The sequence below is a fragment of the Tribolium madens genome, unplaced genomic scaffold, assembly GCF_015345945.1.
Source record: "Tribolium madens isolate multiple individuals breed KSU strain unplaced genomic scaffold, Tmad_KSU_1.1 Scaffold_3;HRSCAF=73;Tcas5.2_LG2, whole genome shotgun sequence".
Lineage (NCBI taxonomy): Eukaryota > Metazoa > Arthropoda > Insecta > Coleoptera > Tenebrionidae > Tribolium > Tribolium madens.
The window spans coordinates 177,241-197,851 of NW_025401006.1; the positions used below are offsets into that span (position 1 = coordinate 177,241).

The 20,611-nt window shown below is 32.5% G+C and overlaps 2 protein-coding genes across 3 annotated transcripts; one reads left to right on the forward strand and one right to left on the reverse strand.

Moving 5' to 3' along the window:
• Positions 1-1,033: 1,033 nt before the first annotated feature.
• On the reverse strand, positions 1,034-12,291 carry LOC123008279 (DNA polymerase delta catalytic subunit). 2 transcript variants are annotated; one of them, XM_044404043.1, is made up of 13 exons: positions 12,119-12,290; positions 11,801-12,065; positions 11,009-11,623; positions 4,175-4,356; positions 3,892-4,125; positions 3,677-3,842; positions 3,359-3,567; positions 3,046-3,307; positions 2,763-2,996; positions 2,036-2,208; positions 1,740-1,989; positions 1,556-1,685; positions 1,034-1,502 (listed from the first exon to the last, which is right to left on the reverse strand). In XM_044404043.1, the coding sequence occupies exons 1-13, from the start codon at positions 12,169-12,171 to the stop codon at positions 1,123-1,125; spliced, it is 3,153 nt and encodes a 1,050-aa protein (XP_044259978.1). In that variant the 5' UTR covers positions 12,172-12,290; the 3' UTR covers positions 1,034-1,122. The 2 variants fall into 2 exon arrangements, with proteins under 2 accessions (XP_044259978.1, XP_044259977.1); XM_044404042.1 differs by having other exon boundaries at positions 3,046-3,567; positions 12,119-12,291.
• A 1,307-nt stretch (positions 12,292-13,598) lies between these two features.
• Positions 13,599-19,428, forward strand: LOC123008280 (T-complex protein 1 subunit eta). Its single transcript, XM_044404044.1, has 3 exons — positions 13,599-13,738; positions 13,853-14,763; positions 18,592-19,428. Exons 1-3 carry the CDS (start codon positions 13,733-13,735, stop codon positions 19,295-19,297), a joined length of 1,623 nt encoding a protein of 540 aa, XP_044259979.1. The 5' UTR covers positions 13,599-13,732; the 3' UTR covers positions 19,298-19,428.
• The last annotated feature ends 1,183 nt before the right edge of the window (positions 19,429-20,611 follow it).

A 20,611-nucleotide genomic window follows, 5' to 3' on the forward strand; every position in this document is an offset into this window, starting at 1 on the left:
GTTCCAATGCAAAATTTAAAAGAGCTGAAAAAACGTATTCGTACAGAATGTAATAATATAGATCCTGAATTTATCAGGAATGCAGTGGCGGGGTTTTCAAAATCGCTTGGGTTATTGTTCGGAACTGCAAGGAAAGCATTTTGGACACTTGCTTTAATTATTAAATTTTTCATGTTTAGATGGGTTTTAATTTTTTTAATTAATATTTAATTGTTGTTTTAAAAGGTCATCTTTTATTTATCGATATTAAAGCCTTTGTAATATTGGTTGTCTATGGCTAGACTAACGGTTAATCGTAATTGCCATAGTAACATTGAAGTTGACCCGTTTTACTTTTAAAGTATACATAGGGCTATGTATACTAATAAAGAAAATGTCCCTGTATATGCACCTACATCATGTTATTTTCTGATTAAATTTGTTATTAGATTTTTCGTAATAAATTAGCCTAAAAAAAAACTTGGCTAATCCGGAAAACTCTTCAATCCGGACTTGTAATTGAATAAGCATATGATTTATCAAAAAAACTTATCAATTATCAATTTTGTACATAAATGCAAAAAAATATGAAAGCTAAAATGTAGTGTGCAAAACTGGAGATAATACGCAAAAACGGTTTTTATTTTAAATTCTGCGCACAAAATAAATTCCGTGCGATCATAAAAAAAATAAATTGTCAGCGGAAACTTTGACAAGTTTGCGTTTTATTCCTTTTGAGTGAAATAATGTTCACTTTAGAGCAGAAAATTTTTATTGCGGTACAAGAGGAAAACGGTGGATGGTTATTTTCACTTTCATTTTGTGTGAAAATTTTCCAGTCCAGATTCAGAGCCAATGTGTTGCCAATGGTTGAATTTAATCGACGCCTACCCTTAATTTATTTTTTATTTGATCGCACGGTACTATAAGACAAGGCACAAACATTGCAAAAATCGATTGATTGATCTCTTACTGATACAGTTTGTTGAACAATTGTATTCTATTATTTAGTGACAACAAATGATGAATGTGGTCAAAACAATAAAAAATAAAATATTTGAAATTGTTTTTATGGTAAAAGCAGTTTAACGTAAGTAGTGACAAACATTATAGATAATACAAAAAAAAGCACGTAAAAATAAATCACCATTCTTCCATAACAGGATCGCCAAATCTAGAAATTTTAATTTTACTTGCATCCAATTCCATTTGAACTTTTTTTCGTATATAAAAAATTGGACAATCTCGACTTGTGCATAAAATCTCTTCATGCAAAGATCCTTGACATCTTTGACACTCCGTAAAAAGTTCAGAAAATCGATTTTCTAACATCCTATGATGTCCCAATTCTTGTTGATACAGCGTAGCTTCTTTTGGTTTACAGTGACTACAGACCGCTTCTGCTTCATAACCAGCTGGTAAGACTGAACGACATCCCAGACACGTCTCTTTTTTTTTAGTAAACGCTGATAAAGCACCGACTCTAGAAGTTACCATAGTTTTTGTTCGCGTATGTTCACCTCCTAAAAACAATACAAAAAATATTTTCAATTGAATAAATATATAACGGCCATACGTAGTAAGATTGACTCGGCACTGTCTCCCAAAATGGGTTGGAAAATCCTAATCAGAGGTTTAGACAACTGATTTTGCAAATAATACTGAGAGTCAATCGGAATATTGTTCTCTAGAACATATATAGGATCCTGAAAGCAAATCAACTTCAATTACCCAAAACATTATTTTGATCTAAAAATTACCTCTGCTTTTTCAAATGCTTTAGAATTTTTCGTTCCTGCAATTATAACGTAGGGTATTCGATCTCCTAATTTAGGAGCATTTCCAGGGTCTCTTTTTGTCATTTTTTTCGACAATTCAACATGCGCCTGTTTGGCAGCATAATCATTTTTCGTAAGTTCTTTTGTGATCACCAATTTAGAAATATCCACATTATTTTGTAACAAATCCGAGATAACTTTTTTAGCGTAATTAACAGCACCGTCTGGATCTCTGTTAAAAATATTTAAAATATATGAATAAGCGGTGCTAAACTTACTTATCAATAAGGAGTTTTCGAAGACATGAATTTATTACATCAACCACCAATGTACAATTATCCCTTCGCACAGTCTCAATGCCCTTACAATCCATTTTATCGTATTTATCCGGTTTCGTAAAATACAATCCAGCATAACGCTTTTTATTGATCAATAAGTAGGGATAGTAAACCTTAAAATAAAACATAAATGAGAAGATAATAAAGAAATTAATTTTTTGAACGTTTGAACGTTTTGATTCAAACCAATTTTTTTTTATAATTTGCTAAAAATATAGCGATCTTATGGTCTTAAGAAGCTACTTAGCTTTTGAGTCATAAGGGTGGAGTTAATTAGCACCGTACTAAATCCATAACAGGAAATTGTGCGAAGATGTTTCTTACCAGATTTAATATACTGTTTTTTGTTTTTCTAATTTCACCTTCACTGAGCTCAAATCATTTCAATTGGATTAAATTGCAATGATAGGGGAGGTAATTCAACAACTTTGTCCTCGCTGAGCACGTTTTTTTTTTTTAATGAAACGCATTTATTACCCCTAAAAGCTACTTCTTTGTATGATTTTTTTTCTTGTTGAACAAATACAAATCTTAAAACTTTAAGTACAAAAACCTGAACACTGCCGACAGATTAACATTTTTATGCACTGTTTGGTAAATCCTCCATAAAGTGAAAGTTGAAAGATCGCTATATCATTTTCCAAATTTTACAATAAAAAATTAATACCTTTTCAAATTCAAGCTTGATGGGTTTTATAAACTTGGCGCTTATCAATTCAGCTGCTTCCCTTCCCAATTCCATACTTCTTTCTAATGATTTTACTTTGAAATTAACCATAACCGAGTCAGTATCACCATAAATAACCACAGCATCGGATTCGTAATTATTCACTGTGCGATAATGCTGTTCTACTTCTTGTTTGGTTTGTTCAATCATCGTCCGTCCATAAGCTGTAACGCTCTAAAATAATATAGAAACAAAAATATAGCAAAACGTCAAAAAAGTTTACACTTGAAATCTCCAAACAAGGCAGTTTCCCAACTTGAGCTCCCGTGAAACCATAAACCGAATTAGCTGAAATTTTATAAGCCAATTGTCGACCGTCCAAAACAGCTCTTACAACCGGATCAGTTGCTTCTTTCAATTCAGCCTTAGTTTTTTTACGTGCCGCAAGAAGATGTTGCAAGATGTGTGGTAACAAACCAGGTCTAACCGATGATTTTACGAACATACAATTAGCTGGAGTGGATGTAACTTGCTCGTCATTTAAACTAAAATATTTAGATAGATTAAAAATATACTTAACGATATTAATGACTAACCCGAGCTTTTCTTTAACACTTGGCTTAATCAAAGTCGTGTAACACAAGTTATGTGCTATCATAATACTAGGATATAGAGAACTGAAATCAAGAGTGGCTATGGGATCGGTGTAGTAACCTCGTCTAGGCTCGATAACTGTAGCTCCTTCGTATTGTTCCGAAGAGGGTGCTCCCTGGTGAGTTGGCATGAAATATCCAGCAGCTCGAGCCTAATAAATAAATAAACTTATCAGATTATCGCTATAATTAACAAATGTAATTTTTTTAAACAATTGCCAATGGAGGCTATTTAAAAAAGAAACTGAAAAAGTTACAAACATGTTTCAGTAATTGGGCCACCACTTTAACTTGTTCGCCTTTTGTTAAGAGGCTAGTTATAGGCACACCGGTAACCCTAGCCATTTCAACATCATTGGTAAAACTTCTAACGGTACTGAGTAATCTAACCGGTAAATCTGCATCTTTTAAGCAATAAACTGCAAGTCTGAAATATTCTTTTGTGACTGTATTACTCGAGTTGAATGTTAATTAACCTTCTTCTGGTTTGTTCGTCGCCGTTCTGTAAATCCGTAATGACGCTATAATGCACATCTTCTTTTTGCTCTCCTAATATTTCTTGACAGACGCTGTTTAAGGTATATGATCGAAGCTTAAAATCTCGTTTGATAACCATAAACATATCATATGGTACACGTCCTTCAAAATTAATCGTCTTGAAAGTTCTTTTACCGATTTTTGTTTGAGTAACTGTTTCTTTTATAGAAGACCTAAAAATAATCTTGTTGGAATTTGTAAAGCGAAAAACAATTATAATACCTAATGTCGAGAATGCGTCCCAAATAATCGAAACGTTTTAATTTTAAGTGATTTGCACGTTCGATAAGGTACGGGAAGTCAAAATTATTTATATTGTAGCCGGTAAATATGTCTGGATCTGTTTCTCTTACAAATTCGGCCCATTCTTCCAACATTTGTTCCTCACTATCAAAACTACGAACCTAGAAATTCGAAAAAAAAAAGTTAAACGAACGTTAACAGTGTCTAAGTTAACTATTAAATAAGATACGCCTACCAAAATAATGATCAGAGACTATGTAAAGGGTACAGAGCGCAATGTCTCTCAAGAATAAATGAGATATTCTACCAGCTTGTTGTCATTTGAAAAATTTATCATCTTGGAAAAAAGTACGGTAAATCTGAAAAAATGATTTGCCGCACCGTGGAACAAGAAACGTCAATATTTGTTAATTGATTTCTGAACATTTTGCTTAAAATGACAATGCGGTTTTTTCCCCTGGACTGTTTCCGCTAGTGTTAACTATCTAGAATTGATAAATAGTGCATTTTTATACCTAAGCTGTAATATCTTTTTAATTTAAAAACATTTTTAAAAATGTAAGTATTAGAACTAGTCTGACAAATTTGATTCAAAACAAAACACTCTGTATATGTATCTGACTATTTTTGAAATATTCGCTAAACAAGGTTCTTCACATTGCATTGAATTTTTGTTATTTTTAAATAAAAGCGTAATAGTTAATAGAACACTCTGTATCTACACAGTGTGAACACAAAATATTAAGACAAGTGTTTTCTGCTTAAATTATTGACTTTCTGAAGAAACTAACTGATGAAGCACTAGAATACAATTTTATTTTAACAAAGAAACAATTCCAATGACTCTCAAACCTTGTAGGTACCAATATTTTAAAGTTAAATAACATTCTAAATAATAACAATTTTGTGAGTTTTTTTCGGTTAGACTATTTCTGTACAACCAACCTCTGTCATAAATTATCAGAGACTGTAAACTAGTTTCGAGTGACGTTTAAGAATTTTTTTATTAGAAATGGTTGGTTAATTAGAGTATTAGGTTAGGACGTTGACCAATTTGGTTGCCTTTTAATAATTTAGATTATGGTAATAATAAAATTTTTCATCATAGTCAACAACTATAACAAGTTGTGGATATACCCTTAGGTCAAAAATTTAAAACCTTCTAAAGAAGACACTTCTACGAAAATTAATAAATATTTATCAGTTTTAAGAAAAATTGAAAAATATTTTAAATGAAGTTTTGGTTTTTAGTTATCCCCTGTGGTGTTAAAGATTAATTATTTTCCAGTGAATTTTATTTGCGGTAATGGTCGGAATTTTAATCCGGGTATTTCATTAAAGGAATTGCCTAACGTTCATTGATAACTTTTATTCTGGGTATTCTAATGTTTTTTTTTTAAACGATTGTGCAATTTATAATTAAAACCATTAAGAGTGTAGATGTCTTTTTAGGCAACCGACAGCAAAGTGAACGTTTCGCGATCGCATCACAGCCCGCAAAATTAAATTTAATAATAATTTAAACAATATGAAATAAAAATCCGTGTTTTGCCGTGTTTGTTATTCGTTAAATTTTAATCGCACATTAAAACTTATTTTGCATCAACGAAGTAATAAATTAAATTACCAAACAAACTAACAAATATTTATTTTTGTGACCTTCTCTCATAACGTAGAAACGTCGCGTCGGGACGAACTTAAAAATTGTATTAGGTATTTCACATGTGTCCTAAGACTCCCAACCAATCATTTCCAACAAAAAATCCTTAAACATTTCAAAAAACGATGAACGAAATATCGAACATCACTTAAAACTAGTTTACGACCTCTGATAATTTATGATAGGGTGCTAGCCTAGTCAAATTAGACAAATCGGTGGAAACAAATCCTAGAGAGTTGGAATTATTTTTAAACGCTTTTTTTACACTTGGGTATACATATATCAAAAGTCCCCGAAGGTGGGGGTCGAGCTCGAGAAGGGGGAGAGGGTTAAAGGTGCCTTTTTTTGTTTTTTTGCTTATATCTCGGAAATTATCACTCCTATAGGTTTTTATCTTCTTATCAAAATTAAAGCTTAGAAAGTTTCCTACAGAAATGGTCCTTTACATTTTTGTTGTAGGACTAACCCTAAGCGAGTTATAGGACAGAAAACAAACATCATTAAAAAAATTTGCTTTATCTGTATTTAAAACAGAATTAGTCTTGTAATTTAAAAAAAACTGACAGTAAATTGAATGTACTGGGTCCAATACTTCATTAAAGAAAGGGGGAGTCACGAAGGTCTATAAATACAAACTCATCGTTTATGTAATTTATGCAGAATTTTCTGTAGAAGTCTATTTCTGCATCAAAATTTCCTACAAAAATGGTCCTATTTATTTTTGTCGTAGGACTAACCGTAGGCTTCAAAACCTTGGAGTCTACATAAAATTGCATTAAAAATCCTTTGAAACACATTTCATTAGTATATGGTAAGTATTTATATGTGTAGAGCGTTCCTCAACTAAGCTGGTCTGCCTGAAAGGTGACTCGGGTGTAAACATTTAAACGGAGATATAAATAAAAATTTTGGATGAAAGAGAGAATCAATCTGTAAGGGGGTTAAATGGGGTGTAAATGTTTAAACAAAGATATAAACATAACATTATTTAGAGGTGTAAAGGGGCACGAAAATCAGATTGTTCGAAAATTAGTTTTTAAGGGAATAAAACGGTGTACAGATTTAAAGGGATATAAAAACATTAAATTTAGAAAATATGATCCTTAGATATTGTAGAAGTGCACTTTTTTAATTTTAATGAAATAAAATAGAGTTTAAACGCTTAAAAACAAAATTAGAAACATAAAATTTCGAATTTTGAGAGTGCAGAAGTGCACTGAGGCGACACTTTATGAAAATCAACATTTAATAATTATCCATAAACATAGCCCATGCGAAGAACGAGACTATTATAACTGAATCCTATACATAACATAGGTAATTATCTAGCTTTATAGAATACCTAAGTCTATGGGCTTTTTCCCATTTTATATCAGAAATACACGAGGACAAAGTCGCAGGTAAATGCTAGTTCAGCATATAAGGATGACTCGGAAGACTTGACAGACCCTCATAGCACCTTCTAATAAACTGTTGGATCCAATACATTTAGTTTACTGTAAGCTTTATTCAAATCATCGATATTAACTCATCTATTTATTAATATTGTACTGAACAAGACTGTAATTCGGTTTTCAATGTTTAAGTTGAAGACGAAGATGCAGCATATGAGGACGACTCGGAAGACTTTATAGACTCTCTAATGAAGTGTTGCACCCAATAAATTCAATTTGCTTTCAGTTTTTTCAAACCACAAGATTAATTCTGTTTTAAATGCGGATAAAGCACATTTTTTAAATGATGTTTTTTGTCAGCCCTATAACTCGCTTAGAGTTAATCCTACAACAAAAATGCAAAGGACCATTTTTATAGAAAATTTTGATAAGCAGGCAAAAACCGTTAGGAGTAATAGTTTCCGAGATATAAGCAAAAAAACAAAAAAAGACACCTTTAGCCCCCTCCCCTTCCTCGAGCTCGCCCTCCATCTTCGGGGACTTTTGATATATGTCTACCCAAAAATAAAGAAAGCGTTTAAAAAAAATTCCAACTCTCTAGGATTTTTTTCCACCGATCGCTCTATTTTTGTCTAATTTGACTGGGCTATGCACGATAAGCGTTCGTTTATGAACGCGTCATTTTCTTTTTGGGTGAGTGTATTCAGTCCCCAAAAACAGTTTTTCCGGACTAAAAAGTAAAGTTGGCAATATGGTGGCAAATTTTTTTTTAATTAAAAGGGGGGCGAATTCGTGTTTTGGGAGATTTAAAAAAATGTTGCGGTCATTGAAAAGTACCTAATACACGGGATTTTGACACATCCTCTCAAAATTTAAAAAACTGCATAATGTAATTTTTTCTTTTATTAAGGTCGTTATTGTCAGTGTCACTGAAAACGTCACTTTGACAAATCAGTGGTGGACGCAGTAAGGAAAATTTAAAAATGCCGCAATTTTGTCGAATGTACTGAAATCTATTATTATTACAATTTTATCTATTTTTTCATCTATTTCACAGTTCACAAAACTCTGATTGATTATTATTTACACATTTGGAGTGAAATAGTTTTTCCATGGCCAACTATTATCAAACAAAATATGTATTTCATTTTCTAAGTATAACTATAAAAAAATATTCTGTTACAAATATATGTATATTTTTTAGATCAGAAAAAAATAAGCTTTTCAAAATTGCCATAGCCGCCTATGATTTCCATTTAAAAAAATACAAGTTTATTTTATTACGGCTAAACCAATAACTGAAAAAAAATGTTAACTACATTATTAAATTCTTTGTAAAAAAGTGCCTGTATACTAATATCCTTTTTTTTTAATCCGTATCTTCTATAATATTAATGAAGATATGATTTATATGATCTATAATGTCTTATTCAAATCCGTATCTTCTATAATAACAAAGATATTAATTTTTTTACATTTCCCTAAAATGTCAACTTTTGTCTATAAGTCCAAAACAAAACACGATAGCAAGATGCGGTTTTAACCAATATTATTTTCTCAAAGAATGAGCCCCAGAATGTATTACTCGTTTTTGGCTAAACATCTTAGTTTCGGAGATTCCCTATTCGGACATCCAAAATGCAGCACCCTGTACAGACCAATTGGGCGACGTTTCCAGGAAAAGTATGTGCGTAGGGTTAATCGCTACGGAGGATTCTCCGTGAACGTTTGGGGATGGATAAGTGCCCAGGGGCTCGGAATATGTGTGGTTATTGAACAAAGACTAACTGCTCTCGTTTACACCAATGCATGTTGCCATCGGTGACGCACGTTTTTGAAGATAATTTTGTGTTTCAACGCGATAATTGTCCAATACATATTGCGCATATTATTCAACAATTTCTCAGAGAAAATGGGGTTCAGACTTTAGCTGCGACCTCAATCCAATAGAAAATATTTGGGGAATGATGGCTCGTAGAATTATGACCAGATACCACCAAAAAGTTGACAAGAATTAATTAACAGTATTGCTGAAGCATGGGATCAAATAGCTTTAGAACATGTTCGACACACAGTCTTATCAATGCCTAGAAGACTACAAATGGTCGTAGATTCTGGCGGTGTTACAATAAAATATTAACTTGGTTTTTTCATTTTATTTTTCACTAGTCTTTTTTTTAATGTTCAATAAATTTTGTGTTTTGCCTGCGCCCCTGATTCACATGATTCTAGTGACATTTTAAATTGTCAATTAATTTTAAGGGAAAATTTACGCCAATTTTTTTTTTATTTGTCAAGTTTTTTCAATGGCCGCGACTAGAGGTCAGAGAAACCAAGAAGGATATAGATGGAACGATTGCGCAGAGACGAAAACTGGTCGCGGACGAATCCATTAGTAAATATAGGGGAGTTCTGAAATCAGCTAAGAGCAGTGGCGTGTATTGTATTGTATAGTGATGGACATTTTGTCCACCCAATTCCCCTGACAGATTAAAAGTGTAAATTATCCTTTAGGTTTTGCTAAGCTTGTTTCAGAATTTTAACGTTTTGTTATAATTGACAGAACGCTCGATACTCCTTGCTACTTTTTACCTTTGTCATTTGAAATGGTAGTCCTTGGTATGCCCAAAAGTATAAAGACACGAACAATTTATTGAACTTATTTAAAAACACGTAATGCTGACATTATTGTTTCGGAAAATCGACATCAAAAATAAATTTCAATTAAAACTTTCAAATTTTAGTTTTAAACGTCAATTATAATGAGAATAAAGCGTGTACATTGCCATTTTTTAAACTGGCATAAATTTGATGTCCAAAATTCCGTGTCCGCCACTGTATGTTTATATTTTTAATAAACGAATCTATTGGTTACTTTCTGTTCGTCTTTTATTTATACAAAAATTAATATCACCGTTAATTTGAAATAATCGTGGAGCATCGTATAATTTTTTTATATTTAATATCTCGATCAATGAATACACGAAAACAAAGCAACTCTACAATTCCCTTTTTATCACAGAATAGTTCTGTGTTACGCCACTGCTCAAATTTCCCCATTATACCCAGTACGCATTGGCTCCGCCTATCGATATCCTTCTTGGTTTCTATGAGGTTTACCTAAAACGTTTTTGCGGACTCGGTTTCACCTCGTCCGAAAACAGCAACGATTCGTCCGCAAAAACTGTATTTTATGTACTTGGAACAAAAATAACTATTTTGTTGGTAAATACATTAATTTGTTATAAATAAAGAATTTTTTTTTATAAAAATTGTTTTTAGAATGACAACTATGTATATATATGTAGTTTTAAATAATTTACTCAAAAACAAACAAAAAAGGAATTCAAAAATTTCAGTCTCAAAAATAGATTACATTACAGTTGGAGACAAAATACTTTGGTCGTCAATGTCACTTGAGTGACATTAAATTGTAAAGCATGCTTTAGGACTCTCAACCTTATTTTTAGCTACTGTCAATCAAAGTTGACAAGTTGTATATATTTTTGATAGAAAGATATAGTAGCTGTCATTAATTTGAATTTGTCATTCATTAAAGCTTGAATTACATTAAAGTGTCAGAAAAGTGACGACCAAAGTATTTTGTCTCCAACTGTACATTTCTTAAGCTCAAATTTAATAAATTATTTTTTTGTGTAAGTAAATACATCTAAAACACATGAATGCATCTCTTTTGTTAACACTATATTACATTATATTTCGTAGCATTTACTGTTCAATTTTCTCATTCAACCTTACCTCAGCATGTCCTATTGGTGCGCAACTTTTTAAAGTAAAAATATTTCGAGTAACTACATCTTCATCACCGTGTAACTTGATCACATTTGCAATTTGAATGATAGGATCGACGTTTGGCTCCGGAAAGATGCCTTTTCTTCCAGCACATTCAATGTCGAAACTGTGAATACGAAAACGAGCCACAGGTGACCATTCACCCTCTGGAGAATGGGAAATAAAGTCAGTCCATGAGACATCCACCTCTATTTGGCAACGTGAAGTTATAGAATAACTATTATCCGGTCGTCTGAACCATTTGCCAGCGGGTAACTCAATCCAGCAACAACCCAGAATATTTGTATCAACCATGAAACGCGTTTCAATATCCACATTTGCTTCAAAGAAATGAAACGTGTAATGGGCAAGCGGCTGATAGACGACTGTAGTGCTTAAAAGACGCTTGGATGCAGCTATAAATTTTGGCAACGCTAGTGTTATTTTAGCAAAATTGCAATCTTCCTCTCCTTGATATTCAACTAGGGATTTTCCCCTGACCAATTCCACCATTAAAACTGCTTCCGTTATGTTGTCTCTATTTGACCGCATATCACTTACCACAGCTTCATTTAATTTTTCCTGAAATAAATCATCAAAGTATCAACTGCGTATTATTTTTATGCATTTGAGTTCTGAGTAAACCCAACATCCTCTATGTGCAGTTTTTTTTTGTTTATTGCTTTAATAACAATGATATTAGCAGAGAAAATAGACATCCCACGACCTATCCTGCATTAAATATGAAAAGATTCTTACCTTAAAGAGACACAAATCTGTTTGTGAAAAATCGTTTGGTAGATTAATGTAAAAGTATGGAGAAAACCCATGAATATGACAACACACACTATTGCCCACTTTTGTGATACCAAACATTCGAACCACAGGTACTGTACCCGTTTGAGCACCCGGCATGCCAGGATAGGGGACTGATATATAATGATCCAACTCCAATTCTTGAAAAATTAGTGCATCTGTAGTAGGATTTAAATCACCTACTGGAGGGCGAAAAAGTTTATCGTTTCTAGAAAGAAATAGGTGAATAGAAAATATTTAACGTTTTTCCAGAAAACTTACTTGAATCTCTTTCGTGCTGAATTTGGGGGTGGAAGATTGCGTTTTGTGGCCATTTTTACAACGAAATTATTTCAAGAAATGGAACACAAACCTAGTACTAGACGTTTCACCTTTTTCCCGCTTTAAGACAAATATAGGTTATGTTGACATGAGTGAAGTTAGTGTCACTAAAAGAAAAAAATAATAAAATTCCCTATACAGGTGTTTTATTTTTAGGTTAATTGTTAATTCAAATAAGTTAAAGCATTGAATAAAAAAATGAATACGTGCCCTAATTTTGAAAGAATCGATGGATTTTGTCCCGATTGTGGATCTATTTTACCACGTTTAAGAGCAGCAGGAGGAGTGAAATGTTACGTCTGCAATCGTAATTTTTCAGCAGATTGTGAATTAAATTTGTACCCCAAGAGAATTTGAAATAATCTAAAAACATCCTTTTTAGTTTTTCGGGGTACGAAAGGTTCGTATGTGGTACACTTCAACTCCCGAAAGTCCAATACACATTCAATAAACAAACAGAAAAATAAAGGCAATGAAGAAGACAATGATGGACCTATTGTTGATAGAAAATGTGCCAATTGTGGTAATAATAAAATGACGTTTGCAACTGTGCAACTAAGATCAGCAGATGAAGGCCAAACAGTATTTTATACTTGCACTAAATGTCAATTTAAAGAAAGTGAAAATTCTTAATTGGTTAATAAATAAACATTTTGTGTTAATTATTGTAATTACATTTTACTTATTGTTTGTTTTAAAACAAACCAACGAATCCAACAATACAGGGTGTTTCACACAACTTTACGAGGCTTGCGCCTAATGTACGCACTCAGTCACACTGGATACAAAAAGTGCACAATTAATTATTTAATTTTTGGAAAGCCATGACAGTAGTTGTCAAACTAATCAGTGTTTCATTAATAGTCATAAACTGCAGTTGTACAGAAACGATAAACTGCAGTTGTGCAGAAACCATAAACTGCAGTTGTTCAGAAACAATTATCATTTGGGGATTTATCATTTGCTTTATCAAGAGATGGCATGAATATGATTCTAGTTTATCTATCTTAATAACTTAACTAACAAAAAACGTAATTTTTTAAAGAATGAACAAACTAGAGAAGTTTATCCAATTTTTCAAAATTTGTAATCGAGTTCGTATCGGAATATGTACTTATTATTGATTGCCTCTTACATACAGACGCAGGCCTCGTAAAATTATGTGAAACACCCTGTAGTATTACTTGTTTTAATCAATGATATCGATTGCCACAGAACAGAGAGAATTGCCGAGGCGGAAATCAAATCAAAATTCAGAATAGCCAACATTAAATTCTGATAACATTTTTTTTCCAATTGGTTACCAGTGTTCGTTACCAGCTGATAATTTATTCTTGCTGTTTTTTAAATGAAAATGTTACTATTAATTGTTGACTAAACCAAAGAATATTAGGACGTTTTTGTTAAAGAAAATGTCACTAAATGTAACAGTTGGCAATCGTATTTTTACTAGTGAATGACAGAAGAAGCTCACTAACAGTCACGTTTTGCAAAAAGAATCTCTAAATTCTTTTATACCTGAAAGAAACCTGAATTATTCATTATATCATCAAAATGATGGTAAGTGTGTTAGACTGTTTTAATTATGTTAAAGATTTTAAACTATTTATACCAATTTTGGACATTGCTACCGGCACCACACCTGTCTCTAAACATTTCTTTTTTTCTCAACAGCAACCACAGATCCTTTTATTGAAAGAAGGTACAGATAGCTCGCAAGGAAAACCGCAGCTTATATCAAACATAAATGCGTGTCAATCAGTTGTTGATGCTGTACGCACCACTTTAGGTCCCCGTGGAATGGACAAACTTATCGTTGAAAAAAACGGTAAAGCTACTATTTCGAACGATGGTGCGACTATTATGAAACTTCTCGATGTCGTCCACCCTGCTGCAAAAAGTTTGGTTGATATTGCAAAATCTCAAGATGCTGAAGTAGGTGATGGCACCACCAGTGTTGTCCTTCTTGCGGGGGAATTCTTGAAACAAATTAAACCATATGTAGAAGAAGGTGTTCACCCACGCATTATTATTAAAGCAGTGAGGCGCTCATTGCAATTATGTCTTGATAAAATCAGCGAGTTGGCTATTAAAATTAACAAAGAAAATGCATCTGAATTTCATTCTTTGTTGCAAAAATGTGCCGCAACTGCAATGAGTTCCAAGTTAATTAATCAACAACGTGACTTTTTCTCTAAAATGGTAGTGGATGCGGTCTTATTATTGGATGATTTATTACCATTAAATATGATTGGTATCAAGAAAATCCAAGGAGGTGCTTTGGAAGATTCAGTTTTAGTCGCTGGAGTGGCATTTAAGAAAACCTTTTCGTATGCAGGCTTTGAAATGCAACCGAAAAATTATCACAATTGCAAAATTGCACTGCTTAACATTGAACTTGAGTTAAAAGCTGAGAGAGATAATGCTGAAGTTAGAGTTGACAATGTTAAGGAATATCAAAAGATTGTGGATGCAGAATGGAACATCTTATATCAAAAGTTGCAGAAGATTCACGAGTCTGGAGCTAATGTCGTTCTGTCCAAACTCCCCATTGGTGATGTTGCCACACAGTATTTTGCTGATAGGTATGTGTTTTCAATTATTTAAATTACATATCTGAAACACTAGGTATACAGGCTCTCAAAAAGTCTCACACTAACTCAGTGGTACTTTATTGAGAAGCATATCATCGTTAATTAATTGAATTGCAATGTCTGTTTTGGGCATCTTAACGACGATTGTACTTTTATGCCGCCTGAAAGTCTTAATTATGAAAAAAAAATATTACGTGTAGCAACTGTTTTTGTATTTTCTGACTTTTGAAATTGAAGTTATATTTTAAAAAATCTTAAATTAAGTAAAACTTATTTTAAGTTTTAGAGTCCTCAGGATTTACTGTAAGCAATTGTTTCATCTATCAATAATGGATATTGTTTTTATATCTATCATCAGTCTCTCGCAGGATGATAGATCATACGCCTGGTTTCTGGAAACATATTTAACGGAGAGATAAATTTAAACTTCAGTTAAACCATGGCAAAACCAATCAGATCAACGCTACTTTAGCAACTGTCCAGCAGTTAAATTTTACCTGAGGTTTAATCGTACCCGAAATCGGGCCTTATTCAATTAAACTTTACTATCCCAATCAAATTAGACAAAAATAGGGCGATCGGTGGAAAAATAAATTAAAGTTGTCTTTTTTTGGTTGATTTAATATCGATATATTGATTAAAACTTATAGACAGAAAATTCTGCATTAATTACATAAACGATGAGTTTGTATTCATAGATTCTCATGACTCCCCCCTCCTTTAATGAACTATTTGACCCAGTAAATTCAATTTACTCTCAGTTTTTTCATATCACAAGACTAATTAATTGTTTTAAATGATGTTTTTTGTCAGCCCTATAACTCGCTTACCAAATTTTGTAAGCTTTAATTTTGATAAGAATGTAAAAACCAATAGGAGTGATCGGTTCCGAAATACGCGCTATTAGTGTGACGTCAGCAAGGTACCTGACTGTACCTTTGAAGCTAAACAAATAAAAGTTTATTTCTTGAATCCTGGACGTGTAGGGAGATTGTTTCTAAGGAAATAGTTGCTATGAAAAATGTATGTCGTTTCGTAATGGTTTTAACAATTGTAGTCAACATTTCTGTAATTTAATCTGTTCTAACCTCACTTTCTGTGTACGTCAAAAATATGTGTACAGTATTGCCAGAATGTTGCAAACGACAGGAGTGGATAGGTCGTACCAAAACAAAATAAAATATATTAACATTCACATAATGTGTATTTGGCTGAGAATATAAATTATTATTTGTTTGCAACTAAAAATATAAATATCTAGTAAAAAAAATCTAGTATCACAACTGGCAACACTGTATGTTTAGCTTCAGTACAGTCGCGTCTGTGACGTCACCTCTAATAGCCCTTATATAAGCAAAAAACCGAAAAAAGCCACCTTTAACCTTCTCTCTCTTCTCGAGGTTGCCCCCACCTTTGTGGACTTTTGATATAGGGTGATAGGGTGGCCTACTAAAAACGAGCCACCCCGAATATCTCAGAAACCAAAAAAAAAACTTTGCAAAAACGCCGAAATATGTCAGTTTTGTTTTCAAGGGGCACATTCTTTGGTATAATATTTAAATTACCCCTAGTAACTCTATAACCCCCACGCACCCCAAATTTAAAAATTAAAATGGCACAACCGCACTTGTAGCACATCAAAAGAAAGCTAGTTCAAAGCTTATCAAAATTAAAGCTTACAAAATTTCCTACAAAAATCGTCCTTTGCATTTTTATTGTAGGACTAACCGTAAGCGAGTTATAGAGCTAACAAAATACATCAGTTGAAAAAATGTGCTTTATCCGCATTTAAAACAGAATTAGTCTTGTGATTTGAAAAAACTGACAGTAAGTTGAATTTATTGAATCCAACACTTCATTAGAGAGTCTATGAAGTCTTCCGAGTCGTCCTCATATTTTGCATCTTCTTTACGAGTGAAATTCATTATTGACAATTAGATGTGTACAATTATTAAAAGTACACGAAAGTGTCAAATTTTACGACAGCAGCCTACTCGATTCCTTTTTTTTTTTAGAAAAAAACAACATTTCTTATTTTGCAAAAATCGTACAAATTTTACAAAGTAAACCCCATGAACCCTACATCATCAAAAAGCTCATAAAAAATGCCATGTACTAATGCCATAAAATATAGAGTGTTGTATTTAAAAAAAATCGAGTTATTGCCATTTGTATTTTGTCATTTTTTAAAAATCGTAGTAGGCGATGGAACATCGACTCCGAGTTTGCCTTTTTCTCAAAAGATGTGCTAAAGCTTAAGGAATCGACTGGAAAAAAATTGGTTAAATTGAATAGTTTTGAAGTTATGAATTTTTTTGTGGGTCCTATACACGATGCAATTTTGACAAATAAATTGGCATAAGTCAAAAACTATTATAGGTAAGTCTAAGAAACCAAGGTGCGTTATTTTGGCGAATCCAGATATGTAATAAAAAATTGTGGTTTTCATTTTAAAAAACGGAACTTAGTTGTGTATCTTATTTGAGACACCCTGTATATGAATACAAATGTTTTTATAATCTGCCTCATTGTTTAAAAAAAAATCATGTCGATAACTTGGATAGAAGAGCGTGCACGAACCCCTGGACACCCCTGTATGTATATCTAGACCTCGGAGGTTCACTGTGCCCAATTTTTCCAGACAATTAAAAGAAGACCAAAAATAACGACAAACTAAAATAATTGTTATTTATGTATCAACGGAATGTAGTAGATAATTTTCATTTAAGCTAATAACGATGTTTATTCCAAAGATGCATACAAAAACGTTCCTCTCAACGAACTAAATTAATAAAAATTTTGAAAATAACTAAGAAAATGATTAATTTGTCAAAATATTCAATTTATTCAATTGCAATAATAAGTTTACAATAGAAATCAGCATTAAAAATGCAAAAAAAAAACAAAGATTTGTACAGTTGCAGAATTAAAATTTCGGGCAGTATTTTTCTCACTTTAAAAAGTTTACTGTAAGTAAATAGGTAAGTCAAAATATAATGACATAAACATGACAAGAGTAAAAAATGAGGTTATTAATGTAAAGGTTGTCTTAGAGTTTACATAATGAAAATCACAATACTGCCCAAAATTTTAATTCCGCAACTGTACATACATATTTATGCCCTAACAACCATTAAAAAAAAGACTTGAGATGGCTGGTAAACAAGATGTTAGCAAGGACCCCTGCGCAAGAATAATAAATATTAGGTTCGCAGCGATTTTTTAATTTAAAATTAATTTATTTTTTAATAAACATGTGTAAATTGAATACTATCAGGGTGTCACATAATTTTGCGAGGCCTTGCCTGTAAGATCAATAATACATATTCCGATACGAAGTCTATTACACATTTTGAAAAATTGGATAATCTTTTCTAGTTTGTTCACCCTTTCAAAAATTACAACAGTTTTAGTTAGTTAGTGATTAAGATAGATAAACTAGAAGCATATTCTTGATAGAACAAATGATAATTGTTTCTGAAAAACTGCAGTTTATGACTGACTATTAATGAAACAGTGATTAGTTTGACAACTACTGTCATGGGTCTCCAAAAATTAAATAATTAAGTGAGTATTTTTTGCATATAGTGTTTTGTGAATTTTGTATATTTGGGTGCGTAGATTAGGAGCAAGCTTGGTAAAGTTGTGTGAAATACCCTGTATATACCAGTCTATGTATTTGAACTTGTAAACTTCCCTATAAATATGTGACACCAAATGAGTGCACATTCAAATTAAAACTTTTTTGTTGAAAATTAATGTAGTATTTTCGGACTAGAAGCATTGGATAAATTTTCTAATCTTTATATTTGATTCCAGAGACATGTTCTGTGCCGGTCGCGTTCCTGAAGAAGACCTCAAGCGCACATTGAAAGCTTGTGGCGGAGCCGTCATGACGACAGTTCACGATCTCAACGATTCGGTGTTGGGTAAATGCGAATACTTCGAAGAACGTCAAATCGGCAGCGAACGATTCAACTTTTTCAAAGGATGTCCCAATGCCAGAACATGCACAATCATTCTCCGCGGCGGAGCCGAACAATTTCTTGAAGAGACCGAGCGGTCTCTGCACGACGCCATCATGATTGTGCGAAGGACAATTAAAAACGATGCGGTCGTCGCAGGCGGCGGGGCTATCGAAATGGAGCTTTCTCGAATGTTGCGGGATTATTCGAGAACTATAGCCGGAAAAGAACAATTACTCATTGGGGCCATTGCCAAAGCTTTGGAAATAATCCCGAGACAATTATGCGACAATGCTGGTTTTGATGCTACAAACATTTTGAATAAATTAAGACAGAAACATGCGCAAGGCCATTGCTGGTACGGTGTTGACATCAACAAAGAAGATATAAGCGATAATCTGGAGGCATGTGTTTGGGAGCCTGCTATTGTCAAGGCTAATGCTTTAACGGCCGCGACTGAAACCACTTGTTTAATTCTGTCGGTGGATGAGACCATCAAAAATCAAAAATCTGGGGATGCTCAGCCACAAATGGGACGTGGCATGGGAAGACCAATGTAATAGATTTGGATTTCATTCATTTTTAACTTTAAAATCTTAATTAACAGTTTGTAGTAATGTCAAGTCAGTTATTTTGTATTGATATTGCAGTGCTGAATTTGCAAATTTATTAATAAATTAACATATTAATAGTTTGTTGTTTATTGAAACATATTGATACAAACCCTAAAGCAAATACTTTGATCTTAATGACCTATAGTTCAAATAAGTCTAATAAGTTGTGTATATTCAGAAAATCAGATGTTTCCAATCTAAAAACTTTAAGTGCAAAATAGTCTCTAATATGTACAACATATTTTTCCATATAATTATATTTAAATTAGGGCTCCCACAAGGGTAACAGCGTTACTGTTAAATATTAAGTAATGGCTTCAATTTGTACTATTTTTGGGTGCAGGACTGTCCTGTTATTGATGACACATAGCAGCCAAATCAGCATTCGTTTTTAGTTATTGTCGGTCTTTTTTTAATTTTATAACAATGAACCCAATGTTTTTCTTCTACTATAAAAATAATCACGCTGCGACCTATATGATGATTTTACAAAAAAATATATTCCTTTTCAGCCTTAATAAATTAGTCTCATTAGAAATAGTTGCTTATTTGTACTTAATTTTGTAAGAAAGTATACAATTTTCAACAACTGTTTATTAAATTGTTCCGCTTTGTTTCCAAAATTTTTTACACATAGGATATACACAGGTGCGCCAGAACTCGCGCCCCAGAGAAAAAGGTAAGGTAAGATACCAGGAACATGGAAAAAATGTTATCTATAAAAATTTCGAAGTTATGAGAGTTTAAATTTTGCACTTTGACTATTTATTTCTGTTGCAAAAATAATTTCTCAAGTTTTTTTGCTACAGCCTATTAGGAGAGGAAACAAGGAAACATACTAAATTGTAACTCTGTTTAATGTTATTTATGGCTTTTATTGGCAAAATTTTTGTACCTTTACCACCTTTACTAAATAATTGTAAAAAAATATATACAAGGTCATCAGTATCATTAAATAAACATAAAAAAATGTCAAATGTCAAAAAAATTTGACAAATTGAATTTTTTAAATATTTTTGCCATGTTCCTGGTATCTTATCGTACTTGAATTTTTTCTCTGGGGCGCGAGTTCTGACGCACCCTGTATTTATTTATTGTAATCATGCAAATTTTGTCATTTGCGAACAACACATTTCATATAAGTAGTACAAAAATTAATTTTTTGAGAAACAACCTTTGATATCCACTTCTTATGAAATGAAAATTCTTCCTTCAACCTAAAAAACAAGAATTTAGTGTGTTAAATTTAAAATCAGGGCT

Bases quoted from the DNA above. Each gene is read 5' to 3' on its own strand.
- LOC123008279 (XM_044404042.1), bottom strand. From the start codon at position 12,171: ATGGCCACAAAACGCAATCTTCCACCCCCAAATTCAGCACGAAAGAGA. The intron at 4,126-4,174 runs GTATTATAATTG...GATTATTTTTAG, and splicing joins GGACGCATTCTCGACATTAG to GTCTTCTATAAAAGAAACAG. The intron at 2,209-2,762 runs GTATTAATTTTT...TTTTATTTTAAG, and splicing joins TCAAGCTTGAATTTGAAAAG to GTTTACTATCCCTACTTATT.
- LOC123008280 (XM_044404044.1), top strand. The intron at 14,764-18,591 runs GTATGTGTTTTC...ATTTGATTCCAG, and splicing joins ACACAGTATTTTGCTGATAG to AGACATGTTCTGTGCCGGTC.